Here is a 20,100-nt window from a genome sequence, read left to right as displayed (position 1 = left end):
TATTTTGGAGTATTTTTAAACAGACGTTTTTGTGGTTTTTTTGGTTTGTGTTGTTCTCTTTGCTGTGTTGTTTTTTTTTGTTTTTTTTTTTTTTTTTTTTTCAAAAGATGTTTTGCAGAACAATTTCAAATCAATAGAATCAGTAAAAGGAGTGGGACTGGAAATGGTATTTATAGATGAGATGTTGGTCATTTCTGTCTTGAAGCTTGTACTGTTGCTGTGAATAGTATTTAACAATTACTGGAATCTAATACAAATGCATAATCATAAGTGTCCTTACATAAATACCTCCAGTGTTCATTATTAAGTATAAAATATTTGCAAGTTGACCTTTACTTAAGCGAACCAAGCCTTATGTGTTTCCCTTTGCTTTCGAACAGCCCTGAAAAACCAGAAAGTGTGAAAATAAATGTAGAAGATTCACCTGTTGTGAAATACGTGGATGCTGAGACGTCTTTATAGAACTGAAGCAAGGGGAATTGCGTGTATCTGTGTGTGTATATATATCACTGTAGGATATTATACCATGGAAGTGTGATTGCCAGTTTAAGGAGCAACATGTATTTAATTCTGCCATTGTTTAGGGCACTGTAGATATGACGCTTGCATAATGAGAAGATTTTCCTACAAATAAGATGAGTGGTAATCACACTTCAGCTATTTATTTTATTGGAAATTTTATTTTCATTTTTAAATAGGAAGATTGTAATGAATGCCTATTATTTTCAATAATCCAAATGTGCTTAAAAGTTAAATCAGCTTTTGCTGATGATTACTGGTCCACATTGCTTAAAGTTTTGCAATACCTCTGTTTGTAATGTGCGCTACAGTAGTTTGTTTTCCATGCAGGCAATTACTGCTTGTTTTTGCAGGGTATATACTACTTCTGTGATTTCATAGAACAAATATTAATGTGCAGTTGACACAAACTACTGCGTTTTGTGTCTCCACTACATGCTCGTGTTCTCTGGATTCTGTCTCTCCTATTTTAGTGAAGTGGCCTCGAGCCCTAAGTCAGGTGATTATCCTTAAAATACATATGAACACCCTGTTCTGATACTTTTTTTTTTTTTTCTTTTGTTTTAATCCACTCTTGATTTTTTTCATTATTGCCCAGTTAGCAGTGCGAGTGCAGTAATTGTAGTTACAGGCCCAGGTCAGTATTTGCCATTCTGGACACTCCATGTTTACACAATATAAATTACATTTAGACAGCAATTTGGTCTATAGGAAGTTAAGCATACTTACCACGCTAGTACTCTTGAATTCTTTTGTTCCTGTTTTATTTGCATTTTTTTCCATTGACTTTCAGAGTCTGATTTACGGAGCTCTAGGACTGAAACTTTAGAGTAGTTCATGTCCTCATCAAATATATTTCTTGCTTAATTAATTTTTAATTTTACTCTGTATTTGATTGAATTAGCTGTAGTTTAATTCTGTAGTAGGCTTATGATCAGTATTATTTTATGGATTACAAATTGCTTGTGGTATTTGTGTGTACAGTTCTGATCCTCTCCATTGTAAAGGGCATATATGATAGCACACCAACTTATTTTTAAACGTTTTATTTATTTTAATTAGTATAAATTTTTATCATGGAAGATGAATTGAAAAAGTAAATATTCATTTATTAAAGTAAATTTTTGAGGCTCACTGATAAAGATGCAGTCAGTGCATTTATTGTACTTACATTTTCAACTTCTAGTGTTTAGCATTATAATAATTGAAATAATGAGAATTTTATGTATAAACGAAAATCTTGATCGCTTATGTGCGCAGTTTCCATTATTAATACTTTTTGCCTTACAACTTAGTTTTCTGGCTTTAATTTCCGAAGCGATCTCTTTACATTCTGATTTGCCACTAGCCCTTTCTGGATGTATTACAACAGCTTTAATTTAGACCCCGTGCTCATTTAAAATTAGAAGGTGCTGTTTGCTTAATTCTGCTTTTGGCAAAGTTGAGAGTTTTGCCCTGGACCATGTGATAAAATTCTCAACAACCCCAAAAGGAGCTGATTTTGGAAGAGGGCAGAGTTCATCTGAAAATACCGCTTGAGGTGGAATCCTAGTGCTCTTCAGCCAAGTGTCTTGGAGAGAAGATTATTGTATATTACAAAAATAAAGCAATCAGTGGGGAATAGAAACATTTAAAATCAGTGTTTTTAAGGTTACATGGACTGTTACCATTCCCTATAAATGTAATGTAGTTAAATAATGCTGGTTTGGGGGTTTTATCTTCTTTTTTTTTTTTTTTTTTTTTTGTGGTGGTGGGTGTTTGTTTTTCTGTGTTTTTTTGTTTTTTTGTTTTTTTTTTTTTCTCCACTTGGCTGAATTCCAAGACGACAGTTTAAGGAAGGTAAATCATAGTGTACAGCAGTACGAATGATGGTATCCAAACTGTCATGACAAAGGCTGAGGTCAGTGGCAAAGCAAGTGAGATCTGCGTTACTGATTTGACCGATACTGTGTGATGACCTGTATAGATGCTCCTTTAGTCTTATCTAATAGTGTAGCTTGTGCCTTAGCTTGAGGATGTGCTCTATCAGAAAATACCCGTGTTTTCCCTCTAGTCAAACGGAGATACAGTAAAGCTATAGCAGATGGTTGCCCAGAACTTTCTGCATTGTTAAAAAAGAAAAAAAAAAAAAAAAAAAAAAAAAAAAGTACCTATCTGCATGTCAGTTGTTGACTACTAAGTAGCTCTTGCTGAATCAAAGAGGGAAGATATTTCGGGCAGTTTACGTAGTCGTTATCCATAACCCATTACTTTTGTGCTAGTCTTCCTGGTAGTATTTTCCACTTCATGTTGACAGTCCTGCAACAGCTTCCAAAGACCGAAAAAATTACTGTAAGCCTCTTTAGATTTTTAACTCTTTTATGGCAGAAATCAGGGTTCCCTGGTGCTGCACACCTTGTATCTGGCTTCTATGTCAGGAGGGTTAAATGTTGGTCAATATTACAGGAGGTGGATATTTTTCTACTGAAGTTGAAAGGAAACAAAACCAAAGCCCCACAAGTCTAATCACAGTATTTATTTAATTTCAATTATGTAGATACTTTAATTGCTGCCAGAAATACCATGACTTACAAAGCAGTTTACAGTGACCTTCAGTTCAGTGTTCTTGGTCAGTAGCATTTTATACTTGCACTTTTTTCCCATATGAATAGGAGAAGATCTGGTACTAAGTGCATAAAACCCCATCAATAATCTATGGTTAAGTGATTCGCTGCTCATCGTACACCTCTTGTTTAAAATCACACATAGTATTAAACAGCTAAGGATGTAGTTTACTCTCTGTAGATACCCATTTTGCCTTAATGGATGCAGAAGAGCAGTGATAATTGCTGTGCACTGATACTTTATTTTAATTTTTTTTTTTTCATAAGGGTTAAGCCCTGTAAAAACTAACCCAATGTATTTCCGTTCCAACAGTTAGAGGAAAATAAACAGCCCTGCACTTTTTTCAGATGCCTTGGTTTCCCGGAATGGAGCTTAGTGCTACTGTGTATCTGGCTGCAGAGCCACCTCAGGAAGTCCCTCTTCTTTTTTTTTTTTTTTTTTTTTTTCCTTCCTTTTTTTCCTTTTTCTAATTTATTTATAAATATGAATGTTTACATAAAGTGTAGGTCTTAATTTTGACCACTCCATTTAAATTATCATCTAAAATATTTCACTTAAAATGCAGTCTTGTGTTTAAATTATATTCTACAAAATTCGTTCTTAGTATTTTCATATGTATTGCAATGACACACTTTTCATTCTGTTTACATACGCCCAAGTTAATGATACTTTCTTCCTACATTAATTTTGCAGCTATTAGTGTAATATCTTACATGATTATTCAGTTAAATGTTCCAAATTGCCAAGTTTGTCATCATAAAACCTCTTAGGGTAGGATTTGGCGCCCTAGTGGGAGTTTTCAACCAAATGTCTTGGCCATTTTTTCTACATTTAATGGAAGCTCTCCTGTAAGTTATAATTTGCTTCACTTGCACCTCTGTCTTCGGGGTAGCTTCCAAGTTTGTGCCCTTTGCAAAGGCAGGTTCGACCGGCTGTGAAATGTGTCTGTAAGAAAGAGGTGTCACGTCGCGGAGCCTGCACCGCTTTAAGGGGTTGCCTTGTACATACGGTCTGTAAATCATCAGGTAAATGGTTCATGGTTTTCAGTTCACCAATGTAGTCTGTTAGATGAGCACCACAATGATCTTAGTTTTCTTTTTTGCTTTGTACGATTAGTAATGTTTTAATTACTCATCTAGGTCAAATTAATTACCAAGTACAGTACCAATGTGTGAAATACATTGTTTATACCAACCGTAATTTATTTTATGGCAAATTTTAAGACTAGAGGCACACAGCTTTGAATCAGTGTAAAAGTAGTGCTATAAATAAAGCAAACTGCTTAGTAATTTTAAGTTGATTTTATTTTGTAACGTTTTTAGTGAAAACTTATAGGACTTTGTAGTTGGCATTGAAGTTAATCTAAAGACACGTTCGTGTTGAATTTAGTATCTGTTGACATTTATTTGGAATAATGAATGGGTTTGAAAATCAGTACTTTTCTAAATGATTTTATTGGCAAGACACTTTATAATATTTTTCGTTCTGTTGTTGCTGATACCCCTGCGCAAAGGTGTCTTCCAGGGTTCAGCATCTGTAGCTGAACTACGATTTGGATTTTAATACTGATTATTTGAAATGTGATTACATACTGTACGGTTCGAATTTTTTATGACTTCTTTTCTAATTACAGTGACGTTTTCTTACTTTATAACTCAATCCAAAGCAAATGAAAACCTTAATCCAAATGCAGAATCAATATTCAGTTTATACCGAAACCGCAACTCTCAAACTTGTATTCGGTGTGAAAGATCCAGCCTTTGTTGTTTTAATTACCGCGAGAATAAAACTATCTTTTGTAACGTTTCAGAAAGTTGGCAAAAGCAATAAAAATCTGCTGAACTCTTGTTTTCCGGTTGTTATGAAGGGGCCGGTGGGTGCTGAGGGGGAGGAGCGGGGGGGGGGGCTGGCGTCCCCGTGCCCATGGCAACGGCCGCCGCAGAACACGGCGGCTGGCGATTGGCCGGCGGGCCCGGCCCTTCTTCGGGAGGCGATTGGCCGCGCGGGGAAGGGGGGGGCGTGGCGAGGCGGTGCCGGCGGGACGGGCCGTCGCCAGGCGCGGAGCGGAGGCCGAGCGCGCGTGAGTGGGAGGGGGCGCGCGCAGCTCCCTCAGCGGGGCGGGGGGGGGGGGGGGGGGGGGCGGTGCGTGGGGGCTCCGTGACCGGCTCCGTGACCGGCTCGGGGACTTCAGGAGGCATCGAAGAGTCCCTCGTGGCCCCCGGGGGCGCCAAGTCGCGGCGGCACATTGCCCGGGAAGGCCCGCCTCGTTAGCGGGGGCGGAGAGGGCGAGTTCCACAGAGCTACCTATGATTCCTGAGTTGATAGAGCTGCTCGCTCGACCGCAGAACTTCTCTTGTTTTTTTGTGTTTTTTTTTTTTTTTTTGTTGGTTGTTTGTTTTGTGTTGTGTTTTGTTGTTTTTTGTTTGTTTGTTTGTTTTTGTTTTTGTTTTTGTTTTTTTTTCCCCCTGAATCTGTGAGCCGCAGGTTAACAGGGTGGATGAAAGTAAGGTAAAGTTGCGATCTCAAAAACAAAAATCAATCAGGGACTCCCATTGCATGGCTCCGGGAATCCCAGGTTAGGCTTGGCCATTTATGGGTCTGCTGGAACTTGGGGTGGTGCGAAACCAAACCAGCAGCAACAAACCAAAAACCTGCAGTGGCTCGAACATTTCGATCTGTCAGGAAATCAGGAACTTTATACTGGATCCTAGTTAATCTTTAAAGAGCCTTCAAATAAGTTATTAAAATGAGATAAATAGATGCATGTGGAAGTTTGCATGTATAGCAAGCGTGCAGATTTCCATCCTGATTCAGCCAATAAAATACGTAAGAAACATTCTTCAAACTTTGTCTGTATGGGTTCATCGATAGAGTTTCCTAGACGTATCCGTCACCGGTGGTGACCCGTTTTCTGACTGCTGTGCTCTCCGAGAACAAGAGCTGAAGCAGTCCAGGGTTTCCCTTGGTTTCATCAGACTGGAAAAGTACAAACCTGATCGCTTTTCATTATCTTTGATGTTTCCTTTGCCATCATTTTGACCGTATTTGAAATACATTTCTACTTTGACAATCACGTATTAATATTTTTTTTTTTAAGGGGTGGGTTTTCATTTGACATCATACCCAGCTTATGGTATTAGTTACGTTCCTATCTAGCAACAGCATCAAAAGTCTTGCTAAAGCCGAGATAGAACGTATCCACTGCTGCTTTATCCACTTTAAGCTAGTTAACCTTCTGTGTATAATTAGATAGCGGGACTCGGCCACTGGAGTGATTAGGAAAGGAGTTCAAGGGTAAGTCAAGCAACCAGTTGGCTTACAAACAATCCATGTCCAGTAGTTATTGCTAATAAGGTTTATAAAGAATCTAAGACACCTTTTTGTTTAAGAAAGTTTCTAACCATTACACTGTAGCTTGTCGAGGTAGATTTATCCTCTGACATGTCTTTGTGGTTTTGTTTATCTGGGGTTTGTTTCCACCTTCTGAAGCCTTATGTGCTCGTGTCACCTGAAACAGATACTAGACTGGGCCACAGATCAAGTCTGGGGTGCTAATTCTTTTGTCTCCTGTTTCTCATCCTGTGAATTCTTTCATTTCTGACAGTGTTCTTGGAGCGTTTCTTGTTCTGTCCTGCGCGCCAGTGCTATCTCTCTTCCTGTGTAATTGAATTAACATAACTAATTACATGGAATTATCCCTAGTTAAAATTAATTAGCTAATATTGCTCTCATTTCATTGTTTTAAATAGAATTGAATAAGATAAGAAAATGTTTTCCTTTTATTGTGTTTCTGTTCTTTTAAAGAGTTGTCTGATCTCGATCTTTTTCTGGCATAACCTAGGTGAAATGCGATTGCTGTTTGGTTTGTTCCTTACACATTACTCATGGCTGGCTTAATAGCTGGACTCTGTGGAAATTCCTGCTGGCAGGAGTAAAGAAGAAACGCAAGGGTGGGAACTTACTCAGTGATTCCAAGAAAGTCCCAATAACGGTGGGAATAGGTAAGGAAATTTTTCATGTCTCTGTTCTCAGGTTTATGGCTGTTACAAGGAAAACACGGGGTTGCTTCCCTTTGTCTACCCCTCACTCAGGGTGTGGTGCTAATACACCTACCTGATTTAATGGCTGGCTACTGATGAAAGGGTTTTCTGCTCTTCTCCCTCTATTTACAGCTGTGCATTCCTGCCCCCTGCCTTGTCAGCAGAGATACTCATCAGGCTACTGTAACGGTGAGCTAAACTGGTAGAAAACTAAGTGTACAAAGGGAGGCATATTGTCTTCTGCCTGTTTAGCTCTCTAAACTGGCTCAGGTTTGGGTCAGATCAGCCGAAGTGGAGGGGAGTAGCTGAGGTTGGGAAGGGAAAGGAAAGGGAGGGGAAAGGGAAGGAAAGGGGAAAGGAAAGGGAGGGGAAAGAGAAAGAGAAGGGAAGGAAAGGGGAAAGGATTCGCCATTTTAATCAGCAGCTGGCTGTTAATTGATTTATTGCTATAGTAAAGCTGAAGGGCACAACTATTTAAGCTGCATGCTCCTTTCTGCATGTTGTCCCAGCCCTTGTACAGCAGAAATACTTGGTGACCAGTTATAAGGTAATCAGTGTTAAAGTAAGGGAAATCATTTGTAACTTGAACAAGGTTTCGCAGTTCTGGGAGCTGTGCACTGCTGCTGGTGGTACTATGCCGCCAGACCAGAGAGGTTGTGCAGGGTCACTTTGTGGCCAGGGCTGGCCTCTCTTTGTCAAAGTGCTTACCGGCTTGTGCTGGCTTAGTGACCTCTAGGAAATTGAGAGGTAACCTCAGGATGTGTCCTCAGAGATAGGTGAGGGCTGCGTTCCTTTCTTCTCAGACAGCAGCAAAGGGAATTTTTCTTGATGCTTGTTGGGTTCGGTCTTGTACAGGGACTTTTGGATCTGTAAAGGCAATGAACCTTTAAAATATTAATCAGCAATTACCCCGTTTCATCTTTACTAAGGTACCACAATCAGCAAAAGCATTGGGCTGGCAGCCCTAAAACAAGGTTAGTCTACTGCTGCAAGATTTTGTAAATAATCACAAAGACCTAACAATTTTGGATTGAATCCTAGCTGTACTGGGAATCCTGCTGTTTATGGTTGAGAGGTTTAACCCAAGGATTACTTTTTCAAATGGGATGCTGAACATATGAAGATTTAACTGTATTTGCTCATGGACGAGTTGTGTTGTGGGTGGCTTGCTTTGCTGATTCTTGAAGTGGTTGAAATCTGCTCTTTGTACACACATCCTTATAAGCAAGTTGATAATTGGTGAGTTTCACAGTATTTCTTACTGTGCAAATGTGAGGTGATGGTCGCACCGTGTTGTGCCTCAGTAATATGCTAAATGGATTGGGGTATTGGGAAGAGGATATAAAATACAACTATCACTAAAACAATACATGGAAATTCTTACTCGACTCTTAAACGTGCTTAGCAATGTACATGGCTTCTCTTTTACTGCTTTTGAAACAGAGGAAATAAATTAACTGAACTAACTTCATTTGGTTTAATCTGAATTCAGAATTTTTGTCTGCTGACTGCTAGAACAGATCCTGTTTATATTCATTTCCTGGTGATAACCGGTACAACAGAAGTGTTCTGAGGTGTTTTTTAATAACCCTATTGAGTGGATCCGTAGAGGAGAGAGGAGGAATTTCTGGGGGATCCGGATCAATCGTTCTCTGTGTGGGGACTCGTGGTAGGATAAAGGCTTGTTCAGAAGAATGGAAATCGATGAACTGGGCTCACAGGCCACTTGCCAGAGTGAGTTAACACAGTGCATGAGTTCATATTGTCAACAGTTGCATTTGGGGTAGTTCTGTGTCTGTTGCGAGAATGTATAATTGGGAAAATAACTCTGATTTTCAGTTGGGAAGCAGCAGCTTCTGGTAGTTTACAGTGTTTTTGTTTCCTGCCAGGTTTTCTTCTTTGCCTTTATGAGGAGCAGGAATAAAAATCGATAGCAGAGTAATTCTGTACAGCACAAAGAGAAAAGGAGGCTATCATATTTCATATGGAAAACCCTAATAAAGAGACACCAAAGGGATCATCCAAATGGTCCATGTTTAATGAATAGGAAAAGGAGTAGAAAGGATCAGATGGTGGTATTATAGTCATGTTTTTTTAAGTTGGAGGTGCTCCACCAGTATACTGCACCTGTATGCAGTTCTCAGGCATAATTCTTCAGCCTCCCGACCATCCTTTTTTTCACTCAGAGCAGGATCGGCATCAATATAATTGCTTTAGTGGCAGCAGGAGATTCCTCTTGATTGCCTTCTTTCTATGTCTGTCTGTCTCTTTCTAGGGCTTTATAAGATTTTCAGTGATCAAATGCTGTATACTGTGCAAGCAACAAGTTGTGGGCTTTTCTGGGAAGTCAGACCTACAGACTGAATGTTTGTCTGCAGTGAATCTAATATGCAGTAAAGGCCCTGATGAGGCCAGGCCATCCAGCTCTGTTTATCACAGAATCACAGAAAGGGTTGAGTTGGAAGGGACATTAAACCCCCCCCCAGTGCCCCCCCCTGCCCCGGGCAGGGCCCCCTTCCCCCAGCCCAGGGGGCTCCCAGCCCCATCCAACCTGGCCTTGAACCCTTCCAGGGAGGGGGCACCCACAGCTGCTCTGGGCACCCTGGGCCAGCGCCTCACCCCCCAAACAGGGAACAATTTCCGCCTTATATATAACCTAAACCTACTCTCTTTCACCTTAAAACCGTCCCCCCTCGTCCTACCCCCACCCCCTGACCCAGAGTCCCTCCCCACCTTCCCTGTCCCCCCTTTAAGCCCTGGGAGGCCACTCTCAGGGTCCCCCCGGCCCCTTCTCTTCTCCAGGCTGAACCCCCCCAACTCTCTCAGCCCGGCCCCCCAGGGGAGCTGCTCCAGCCCCCCCAGCATCTCCGTGGCCTCCTCTGGCCCCGCTCGAGCAGCTCCGTGTCCTTCTGCTGTTGGGGGCCCCCGAGCTGGCCCCAGCACTGCAGGGGGGTCTCCCCAGAGCGGAGCAGAGGGGGACAATCCCCCCCCCGGCCCTGCTGCCCCCCCTGCTCTGGCTGCAGCCCAGGACACGGGGGGGTTCTGGGCTGCGAGCGCACGGGGCTGGCTCAGGGGCAGTTTTCCCCCCACCAACCCCCCAGTCCCTCTCCCCAGGGCTGCTCCCCATCCCCTCCTCGCCCAGCCTGGATCTGTGCTGGGGATTGCCCCGACCCACGGGCAGGACCTTGCCCTTGGCCTTGTTGAACCCCACAAGGTTTGCCCGGGCCCCCCTCCCCAGCCTGCCCAGGTCCCTCTGGATGCCACCCCTGCCCTCCCGCGTGTCCCCCACCACACAGCTCGGGGCCATCGGGGAACTTGCTGAGGGGGCATCGATCCCACTGGCCGTGTCTCCAGCAAAGATGTTAAACAGCACCAGTCCCAACACTGACCCCTGAGGAACAGCATCATCTGTGGAAATAAGCTGTGTCTCTCGCTGCAAAAAAAGCTGGGCACTCTTGGTATAAGTTATTCAGCTGAGGTTCATAAGACCCAGATTCCAAAGTACTGAAATTTCTGTGGTTCTTGGGTAGACCACATGAAGTATGCATGTCATTTATTTATCAAGTGCCTCCTTTTTCTGTGCTTCATCTGTCTTGCTTATTTAGATGATAAAACTATTATATTCTCTGTATACAGCTTGTATGACACAACCTTGATTTTAGCCTGTAAGCACTGCCATAACATGAATAAACAATCTACAGTGAGAAAGAATGGTAATAGGATTCAAGAACAGGAAAAATCCTAATAAAATATATGTGCAATAGCAAGACAGCCAGTATCATCTACTCATGTGTTGGGAAACTGAGGTTTCTATATGTTAGGTTGATTACTTTCTTGTTAATATCTGTAATGCTAGCAGATCCCCTCATATAATGGCCAAGGACTCATGTTGAGAAAATTGTAAAACTGTTTTTTTTTCTTAAAATTGTATCAGTTGGTTCTGTAAATAAACATGCGTCGCTTTTGCTGCAATGATATCATTCTATCTATCTATTTTTAAGGAACCGAGTTCTTAGCCACGTGATGATAATAGTGATACACAATGCCTGATCAGGACAAAAAGTTGAAGAGCACAGAAAAAACAAGGGACAGAAAACCTCATGGGATCTCTATGAGGTATAGTATCTGACATCTTACTTTGAACTTCAGCGGGACCCATGTGGAATTTGCAGTAGCTGCCAAAGCAGAATGCTTTAATTTGAAATGCAGTATAAACATGACAACTGTTACTCTGGCCACAGAGTTTATTTACACTTTTGTTGATTTAAGGCGTTCTGGGGAAGGTATAAATTCTTCTGTATGCAAAATGGAGACACTAGGCAACACTAGAGAACTTTATTTTCTGTTAGTAACGTTGTTTGTTGACCTTCTTTACTCTTTTGGAAGTACTTTTATGTAACTATTAACACATATATTTATGCTATTGCGTTTTATCCTAGGGATTATTCTGGTCTTAAAATACTTCAGTCTCTCTTAAACGTTCGGTCAAGGAACCAACAGGTATTTTTCAATAACTATTATTAAACATGCTGTAGAATTATATAATTAAAGTAATGGTGATTACGGCTTGTGGAAGATGCTTAGGGCATTGTGTTCCACTATGATTAAACGTACTAGCAAAATCTTGTGTAGAGGATGTCTTTTTTTTTTTTTCCCCTGGCAATTTTAGATCTTCTCTGTGGGACAAATCCCATTTAGAAAGGGTGAAAGAATGAAACTGACCTGCTTCCCATCCTACTCTGCCGTAATTTTTATCTTAACAGGGAAAAAATTGTTTTGTTTTGTATCTTGATCAGGTTTTATGCAGCTATTGTTGCATATAGTCAAGTAGACTAACAGATTTGTTTTCTTCCTTGCCCTTCCATGATGTCACAAGAAGGTAGGCTTAGAGGTGTATTAACTACAACAAGATGAAAAGTGATAAAGGATGTAAAATAAGATCAGCATTTTAACCATAAACAGTTTGTCTTTTAAGAATAACACTTCAGCTAAAAATCTTTGGGGCATAAATATCAACGCATGAAACTGATAGGACACAGTAAAATCTTCACCTCAACTCACTTAGTGCAGCTTGGATTTGCCATTTGAAGCAAAGAAAATCAACACACGATGGTGGATGTGAGTCCTTGGAATGCCAGAACATTTTCTCCCTTTCTGTTTTGTGAAGAGGTATGATAAAGTGACTTAGGGATTCATCCGTGTGAGATAGGAGTTATGCACTCCTTTCCTGGGTAGAGGCATGGAGTTGCTTCTGCTCAGAATGCTGGAACATCCGATTTCTACAACATAAAAAGAATATGAAGGCTGTGCAACTGTAGAATTGGGACAGGTAAGGAGTGTAGATAATGAGCATGTGTTGCAGGTTTTGTTGTGCTTTACTATCGTAAATTTTTAAAGACACTGTTCTTAACATTTTGTCTATCTTCATGTGCTTCTTTTCTAGTCTTGCTTTGCATCAGTTTTCTATCACGACATTTTTGTTTTGCCTGGGGGTGTGTGTGTATTTTATAATGGCAAGGTATAGATCCAATGTTCCAGGCAGAACTTGAGAAAAGGTACTTTTGCTCAATAACATTCTTATAAAATTTAAAATGCAGTGTTCGCCTCATGAGTACTATCCCTTTCCTCCTTAGCTTCCTGGTACACATACTGAAAGCGGTCAAACCAGTGTGACAAGGGCTTGGCAAAATGTCAAGAGCAATGAACAAAAACCCCATGGTCAATGGCAAGAATCAACAGAAGCTGTTGAGCTTGAAAACTTTAGGTAAAAAAAAAAAAAGCTAATATGATGACACTGTGTTGTATCCTTGAACATCTTTATGTATCTAAATCTTGTGGAGGTGTTGAAGGCATTTATATTTATACTTATGTCTGTTACTTGTACTTTCATGTTAACCCACCATCCAAGATATGAATTATATATTTTTGACTTTCTAAACCTAACCATGAATGTGCCTGCCTTTGCAAGTTTCAGACACATGCTCCCACTCAGCAGAGTGTACTGTTGAGAGTTAATGTAGTAAATTTAAATAAAGTGGTGGTTTCTTTATTCGGAAAGCTTACATTCTACCATTGTAAAGTCCCAAATTATTCATGAGACAGAATGTTCTTCCACACTGTTAACGTCTGGAAATCTGAAATCCTGTTATTCCATAGTAACTGCTGATATGACATTTCTTAATTTTCCCTGCTAATGTTAGATTTTGGCAATCTAAAATGATCTTGTGGCAAGATAAATAGCAATTCAGCTTTTTTTTTATTTATTTTTTTTTTATTTTTATTTTTATTCCTCACTAGTGTGACCTACAAGAATGAGAGAAATTTTAGCAAACATCCCAAACATAAGCTGTTTCAAGAGATCTTTACAGCTTTAGTTAAGAACAGACTTACCTGCAGGTCAGTATACTGAACACATTCAAATCCAAGAAGGAGGGCCGCTCTTTCTCGCCTTAAGCGAAGAACCAAGATGCATGGATAATACTCCATATTGTTTCAGCAATATTTACAGCATATATGTTTCAACAGCAGCCCTCTGTGTGGAAACTGCTAGCTTCACGTATCTGCATAACCAGTTTCAAACAATCACTTCCTTATTGGCTTTGAGGATCAAATGCTTGGGTTAGTGGGATGGAAAAAGGAATGGCTGGGTATGTGGCGAAACTTGGATGACCGGAATTCTAAAAGCTGTTGTCCTTTGTCCCTATCTGGTATCTGCAATCCATGGTTTACTTTTCTAACTTAATTCTTATTTTACTGATTTTATTCATATTTTATGGACTGCTGCCTTTATATAGAAGGGTCGGTGGCTTTCATAAAATTCAGATGAGTTTATGCTACTGTTCGTTTTTATTTGTATTCATGTGTATAACAGGATCAGAAAGGGAAACCCCTTTCTTATGCTATACTCATTTGAGCGAGGAAAAAGTTCAAGACCTTGAAAAAAAAATGGGGGCACAGAAAGATATTATCTGAAAAAAAAAAAAAAAGGTGTTTTTCAGGATTTCTTTTACTGTACATCACTGCAGTGTATAGTATTTTTCCTTTTTAAAGCCCAAGCACGTTTTCGAGAGAAATCTTAAGTGATACAGAAGCTTAAAGAAGGAATCCTAAAGCATTTAAAGGTTTTAATGTGTAACTGCTAGAATTTACAGAAGAACCTAAAAATCACCAGAAGAATCACATAGTTTGCTTAGATCCCTTTTCAGAAATATGTAGGGAACTAGGGATCTCATTTTTGATTATCTAAACAGCAGCGAGTTTAAGTCAGGTAATTTAAGTGATTTGTAAATCTGGTACCTCTTTTTTGCAAGGGAATTTTGTCATCTCAGTACCCACCAGCGGGATGTTCATCTGCCAAAAATCTAAGAATAACTTACATTATGACTTCCCGAGTTCCCTTTATATATTGTGGCGTACCTAGCACATACTTTGGTTTTTGTTTTCTTTGGTACCTGTTGATGATGATGATATAGCAAAACCAGCCTCTTGTATTAAAAATGAAAGCACCCAGGGAAGGTTAATGAAACAAGCATATATTAGTAGGTATGTAAAGCCCATAAGTGCAGTTACAAAGATGATTTAGTTGCCCTCTGTAAATATTTCACTATGACTGTGGTGATGTCCTCTCTTTGGAACTACTGCTGTTGCACTGTGCCAGAGCCTTAGAAACTGTCACCTTGATTTGCAGTACATACTTTTTCTGGTGTAACTGTGTTGGTTGGGGTGCAAGAAAAAATCACACCCGCTTGCTGGCATCGCTGTGTCAGCAGAAGTCCTGCTTGGAGGTAGTTCTCTTGACAAGAAAACTGAAAAGCTGAGATTAAGTAGTTTGGATAAGGAGTATAACTAAGCAGGCAGAAAAAAATCCATCTGGCATATGCTGGGTATGCACTAGGATATCCAGTGATGTGCACTGTATATGTAAGTGTAGGAGAAGAGTCTTTCAAATGTTGACCAGGCGCAGAGAGTTACTGTCCCTGCTTGGAAATGTGACAGATACGTTGCTCCATTAAAGAAAATAAATTCTGTCAAAGATCAAAGCTTTTTGAAAGAATATCTTTGTCAAAACACCGTGGTAATGATCTCCAGGCCGCTTTAATATCTGACCTGCAGATTTTGCCTACAGGTATATGGTTGCTGTTTTCTTTCCGTGAAAGTTTTGTGCCATTCTGAAGCGGCCAATTATGGAATCGTAATGAAAAATAGTATTACTTTGGCCAGAATATTGGCATAGAAAGGCTGAGATTTTGTTAGTATCTATTTGTAGAACATTTATTTTTATCAAAGTATTTTTAACTTGGCATCATTCCCATCTGCAAATGATAAAAAGGGAAGAGGACTGCCACGTCCCATAGACTTCTTCCGTTCCTTGGAAACTTGCCCAGATACTACAGATTCCGCTCTCTCAGTTGAAACAACAACAGAACCCCCACAAAGATGTGCCATTTTAGGTTTATTTTATTAATAGGAAAATGGGGATATATATACCTTCAACAGACAATGGAAATAGTGATTTCATGACTGGTATTTTATGCAGGGTTACTTACCACCCCTGGATGCTTTGTGCAAATCCAAGTTGTGTTTTCTGCCAAATCTTGTCCTGGGGAATTGTACAGAGAAATAAAAAAGAGGAAGTTCTATTTGGAAGTATAATCCTATATCAAGAACATTTAAACTAAATAACAAATTATTGCATGGACTAATAGTATTAGACTTTTTAAAACCCAGGATAGATTATGATAATTTAAAAAATGATTTCAAATCTAGCTATTTTTACTTCTGTAGCACTCATGTTTTTACATCAGTGTTTTTTGTGCACTGCAGTTTGAGATGTGGTTTCTCAGTGATTCTGCCCTTTTGGGCCTTGATCCAAACATTTAAAGTAAGTTTATATCAAAACACAATCAGTTTGTGCTTAGAGATAAGCACGTACTTTCCTGTGTCAGTTCAATGATAGTAAGTGACGGCTGGCAATGTTCATGTAATGAAATAAATTCATTTAAAGCTGCTACTGTGTTTGAATATGAATGGTATTAAAAGTTCTGTAGCCCTATGTGTGTTGTACGGCTATTGTAGGTCAGTAATCTAGTCATTTGATTCTGGCAAGTGTTTTATTTAAGTGTTTTAACACTTTAAAAATTGTGTTTGGTTTATGTTTTGAATATTTCATTTGCAGGGAGTGGGTTAATCAAGCTCCATCCATTCATTTTCTTAGAGTATTAATCTGCCTGAGATTACTAATAAGGGATCCATGCTATCAGGTGAGTACATCAAAATATTGTTTCTTGCTTGGATAAGAGAAGGCATATAAGCATCATGCATGTGAGTTGTGTTGGTGCATGTGTATAAAAAGTTGCATTCTTATGGTTGCATACTTATTATATGTATGTACCTGTATTTCTATATGTGAGGGTGCAATTTGCAAACAGATTCCAAGAGTGAATTTGTGCTGTTACTGCATAACTTGCTCAATTTCTGATATTTCTTTTGTAGCATCTGTTTTTGCTAACCCTAACAAAGAACCTGTAAATCTCCATTACAGGTGGCATGGTCATTGCTCTAATCCCTAGATTCTGTACTTGACTTGACCAAATAGATATGAAAAATTGCCATAATGTACTAAGTGAAAAAAACGGAAAGCTGCCTATTCCTCCCAGCAGCCCAATGCTCTGAACTACAAACAACTAGCTTTTAATTTTATTCTGGTCATTATACTTGTTATTCATAGGACTAAGCCTCAGACATCTGTTAAGCTTCTTGTTTTCATGTATTTCTTTTCTATGTGTTCCAAAGCTGATGCTGTTTTTCCAATTTTAGAAACTTTAAAATTTCACTTCTGTGTTTTTACTTATCTACTTATAAGTAATTGTGAACTCTGAAGGTGCTAAGCATCTCCAGAATCCATTGACTTCGACCACTGGAGTCAAGGTTTCTCAACATTCATAACGAACAGAGAATTTATATTCTAGTGTTCTTTCATTCTAGTGTTTTCTGTATTTTGACGATTTTTTTTTTTTTTTTTCTTTTAGGAAATGCTCCACAGCTTGGGTGGGATTGAAAACCTAGCTCAGGTAGTATTACTCATGGTACCTTTCACCATTATGTTGCATATCAATTTATTATGATTAGAATGAAATAGACTGTAAGAAGTGGTGTACATATATTCTTGACTTATGAAAAAAAGTGAATCTATTCCTCTGTTTGCACATAAGCAGTTGGTGTGTTTTTTTTTCACTAGTTTACAAATCAACTGTCCTTATAATCTAGCAGCATTTACCCAGGACTTTTAGGTAGGAGACTTAACAAATGCCTCCTGAAGTGGGAGAAGGATTAGAAAAGTTAGCACATTTGGTTCAGTCAAAAGAAACTGTAGACTCCTGGAGGAAGATAAGTGAAGCCACCTCGGTCTACAGCAAATGACTCTTCAAAGGTAAAAGCATAGTGATAGAATGTTGATCAGGTTTAAATTTATGGACTGCAGTACTTTTGCATTATAAAACGTTATTGATAACCGACTGCTGTATTGTTATTGCTCTGGGTTAATACCGTTTTACTCCTGAGTTTTTACTACTTGTTCATCAGTGTCATTTTATCAGCGAGATATGATGTATCTTGGATTTCTTTGCAATTGTTGGGAGTTTTCTTTCTAGAAAAAAAAAATCAAATGTATCTTTCTAGAATGCAGTCGTTAATATTTATGAAGCCACCCGTATTTCAGAGAACCAATAGTGTGCTACAAGCCCTTTAATCCGACAATCACCTGTTTGAAACATCCATAAAGTTGCAGAAGTTAAAGATTATTAGTTTCTAATGGGCATGGTTCCCACAGGAACTGCTTGGTGTTTTCCAGCATTGCGTGTCAGCAGTGTTTAGCTGTACCTCCTGAGGAGTTTGCACACTGCAAAGCGCAGTGGCCTGCGGAGACGTGGGCAACATCTGTAAGTGGAATCCTCAGTGGCAGGAATCCAAATACTTTAATTGATAATAATTTTTACTATCCACGTGTTGCTGGCATAGAGAATTTAAAAAAGTCATGAGATGCAATTTTTATGATTTCTGAACTTCAGGGGGAACTTAATCTTTTATGCCCTTTGCAGTGAGATAAAATTAAGTATTAAATGTGTTTCTAGCACTCTGAAATGCATTTTGAAAAAAGTATCTGAGACTTTCAAAAAATCCCTCAGAAATTTAGGGGGTGGCAGTAATTTCAAGGTGAATTGTGCATCCAAATCTTCTTGCCAAATCAGAAGTCTAATGTCCTCCATTAGACTAATTTATATAGCATTAAAAACACTTTTTTTTTTTTTTTTTATTTTGGTGGGGGTAGGGGTGCAGTTCAAGATTTAAAAAAAAACCTGTTCTCATTTTAAAGTGTTTTGGGTTGTTTTGGTAGAAAACACCGATAAAATTATTTTTACCAATATTACTTTGCATAGTAGTGTCCTCCTCACGTGAGTTTTCTTTTTAAATTATGTGCTACTACTGTGGTTCTAGCCTGTCTATACCATCTGCTTGAAACTGCTGTAATTTCCCCATACAGTGTTCTGGAAATTTCAAAAAGTCTAAGACCAATATATAAGTGATGCCGAGAATCACATAATGATTTTGTGTACTAACAAACATTACCTTATTGTGATAATTCTCATTTCTTGGAAAGATGTGTTTGACCAGAACTTATTTAGGGTCATTAAAAAAGACTGACCAGCGTTTCCCATCAGTTGGCTATGTCCAAAACAAGCCCCAAACCAGAATCCCCGCCCCTGCAGTTGTGTAGGTTTTGCAGAGCCTGAGCCTGTCAGCTGTGTGGACCGAAGATCCACTTGGCTCTTCCAAACAGTGGCCGATAGGAGATGCTGAGAGAAAAGTTCGAGAGCAGAAACATAAAGTGATAATTCTCCAAAAAACCCTTATCAACCTTTAGCAGCTTGCAAAGAAGAGAAGTTTGACCCTAGAAGTAGGCTCGTTGTGTTTTATAGTCTTCAATGGATCTAACTCTTGTGGAATTTTACACTTGCTTTTTGAATTCTTGCACTTCCGAGATCTCTTGTTCCCTGACAAATTCTACAGCAAAAGTATGCGGGATGCTGCAGACGTAACTTTTTCGTGAAACAGATGCACCACCTACAGGCTATTTCTGTGCATAACACCCCAGGTTTATGAATTCTGAAAACTTCATTATTAACGATATCCTTTATTTACTTGTAGCATATGGAAACGGTATCAAATGACTATCTGGATCATGGAGAAGAGCAGCATAATGTAGACAAATTGGTCAACATGACATGTAAGTGTTACAGCTGATTGCATAAGTTATAAGGACACTTACAACTTTTTGTGTGAGGCTTAAAATGTTTAAAATACTTGAGATGGTCATTAAGGAAGCTATTGCTAGATTCACTGTAGGGATCATCACACAAGCAAAAACTGAAATTACCGTGGAAAAGCACATCTTGTTTTTTTATGTAAGTAATATTTCTTTAAGAAATGAATACCTATTTATGAACTGAAATAACAGAATAAAACGAGATAGCCATGATTCAAAGAACTTATCCAGTGCTTTGCTTTATTATCTGATCAGTAAAATGAAAAATATTAAGTGGCGAAGCTTCAATTTATCTGACTTCCTTTGTTCCATAGACATTTTCCAAAAGCTTGCTGCCGCTGAAGTTCAAAGAGAATGGGTTATAGCAAGTGGAGCACATAAAGTAAGTGCTTTCTAAAGTTGCTAATTAAAACCAATTAGCTACTTAACTGAATGACTTGTGCTTTTCAGATTTCATCTTCGTGGGAGTAAATCCCTTACTTTGTCAAACTTGTAAAGTAAGATAATCTCAGTTCTATGTTTTACACATGTGTTAGTAGTATCACAAAAATTGGGTTTTGTATGTAAGTTAATTGGCCTGAAGCACGGCTATTGGTTGTTTCAGATAAATGGGTT

At 39.1% G+C, this 20,100-nt stretch overlaps 2 protein-coding genes across 8 annotated transcripts in view; both read left to right on the top strand.

Annotated features, from left to right (window-relative positions):
* Nucleotides 1–4,970, top strand: part of SLC4A7 (solute carrier family 4 member 7) — a 100,072-nt gene extending 95,102 nt beyond the window's left edge. For all 4 annotated transcript variants that reach the window (XM_042806333.1, XM_042806335.1, XM_042806334.1 and 1 more), the window contains one exon: nucleotides 381–4,970. In XM_042806333.1, coding sequence (XP_042662267.1) covers nucleotides 381–462 — 82 coding nt within the window. In that variant the 3' untranslated portion in view covers nucleotides 463–4,970. The remainder of the gene's footprint in view (nucleotides 1–380) is intronic.
* Nucleotides 4,971–5,140: 170 nt separating this feature from the next.
* NEK10 (NIMA related kinase 10) overlaps nucleotides 5,141–20,100 on the top strand; it is a 102,038-nt gene continuing 87,078 nt past the window's right edge. For 3 of the 4 annotated variants that reach the window (XR_004407723.2, XM_042806539.1, XM_042806538.1), the window contains exons 1-12: nucleotides 5,141–5,203; nucleotides 6,965–7,124; nucleotides 7,296–7,352; nucleotides 8,093–8,137; nucleotides 11,165–11,279; nucleotides 11,603–11,663; nucleotides 12,797–12,927; nucleotides 13,461–13,559; nucleotides 16,339–16,423; nucleotides 17,192–17,233; nucleotides 19,368–19,446; nucleotides 19,800–19,867. Coding sequence is in view for 3 of the 4 variants with exons in the window: in XM_042806539.1 (XP_042662473.1) it covers nucleotides 11,206–11,279; nucleotides 11,603–11,663; nucleotides 12,797–12,927; nucleotides 13,461–13,559; nucleotides 16,339–16,423; nucleotides 17,192–17,233; nucleotides 19,368–19,446; nucleotides 19,800–19,867 (639 nt within the window). In the remaining variant the exon portion in view is untranslated. Of the gene's footprint in view, nucleotides 5,204–6,964; nucleotides 7,125–7,295; nucleotides 7,353–8,092; nucleotides 8,138–11,164; nucleotides 11,280–11,602; nucleotides 11,664–12,030; nucleotides 12,043–12,796; nucleotides 12,928–13,460; nucleotides 13,560–16,338; nucleotides 16,424–17,191; nucleotides 17,234–19,367; nucleotides 19,447–19,799; nucleotides 19,868–20,100 lie in introns of those variants that run through there. The other variant, XM_042806540.1, reaches the window with a different exon arrangement.

Source organism: Tyto alba, unplaced genomic scaffold (genome assembly GCF_018691265.1).
Source record: "Tyto alba isolate M040663 unplaced genomic scaffold, T.alba_DEE_v4.0 Super-Scaffold_46, whole genome shotgun sequence".
NCBI lineage: Eukaryota > Metazoa > Chordata > Aves > Strigiformes > Tytonidae > Tyto > Tyto alba.
Note: the sequence above shows the minus strand (reverse complement) of the source record. Positions and strands in the feature narration are given on the sequence as shown.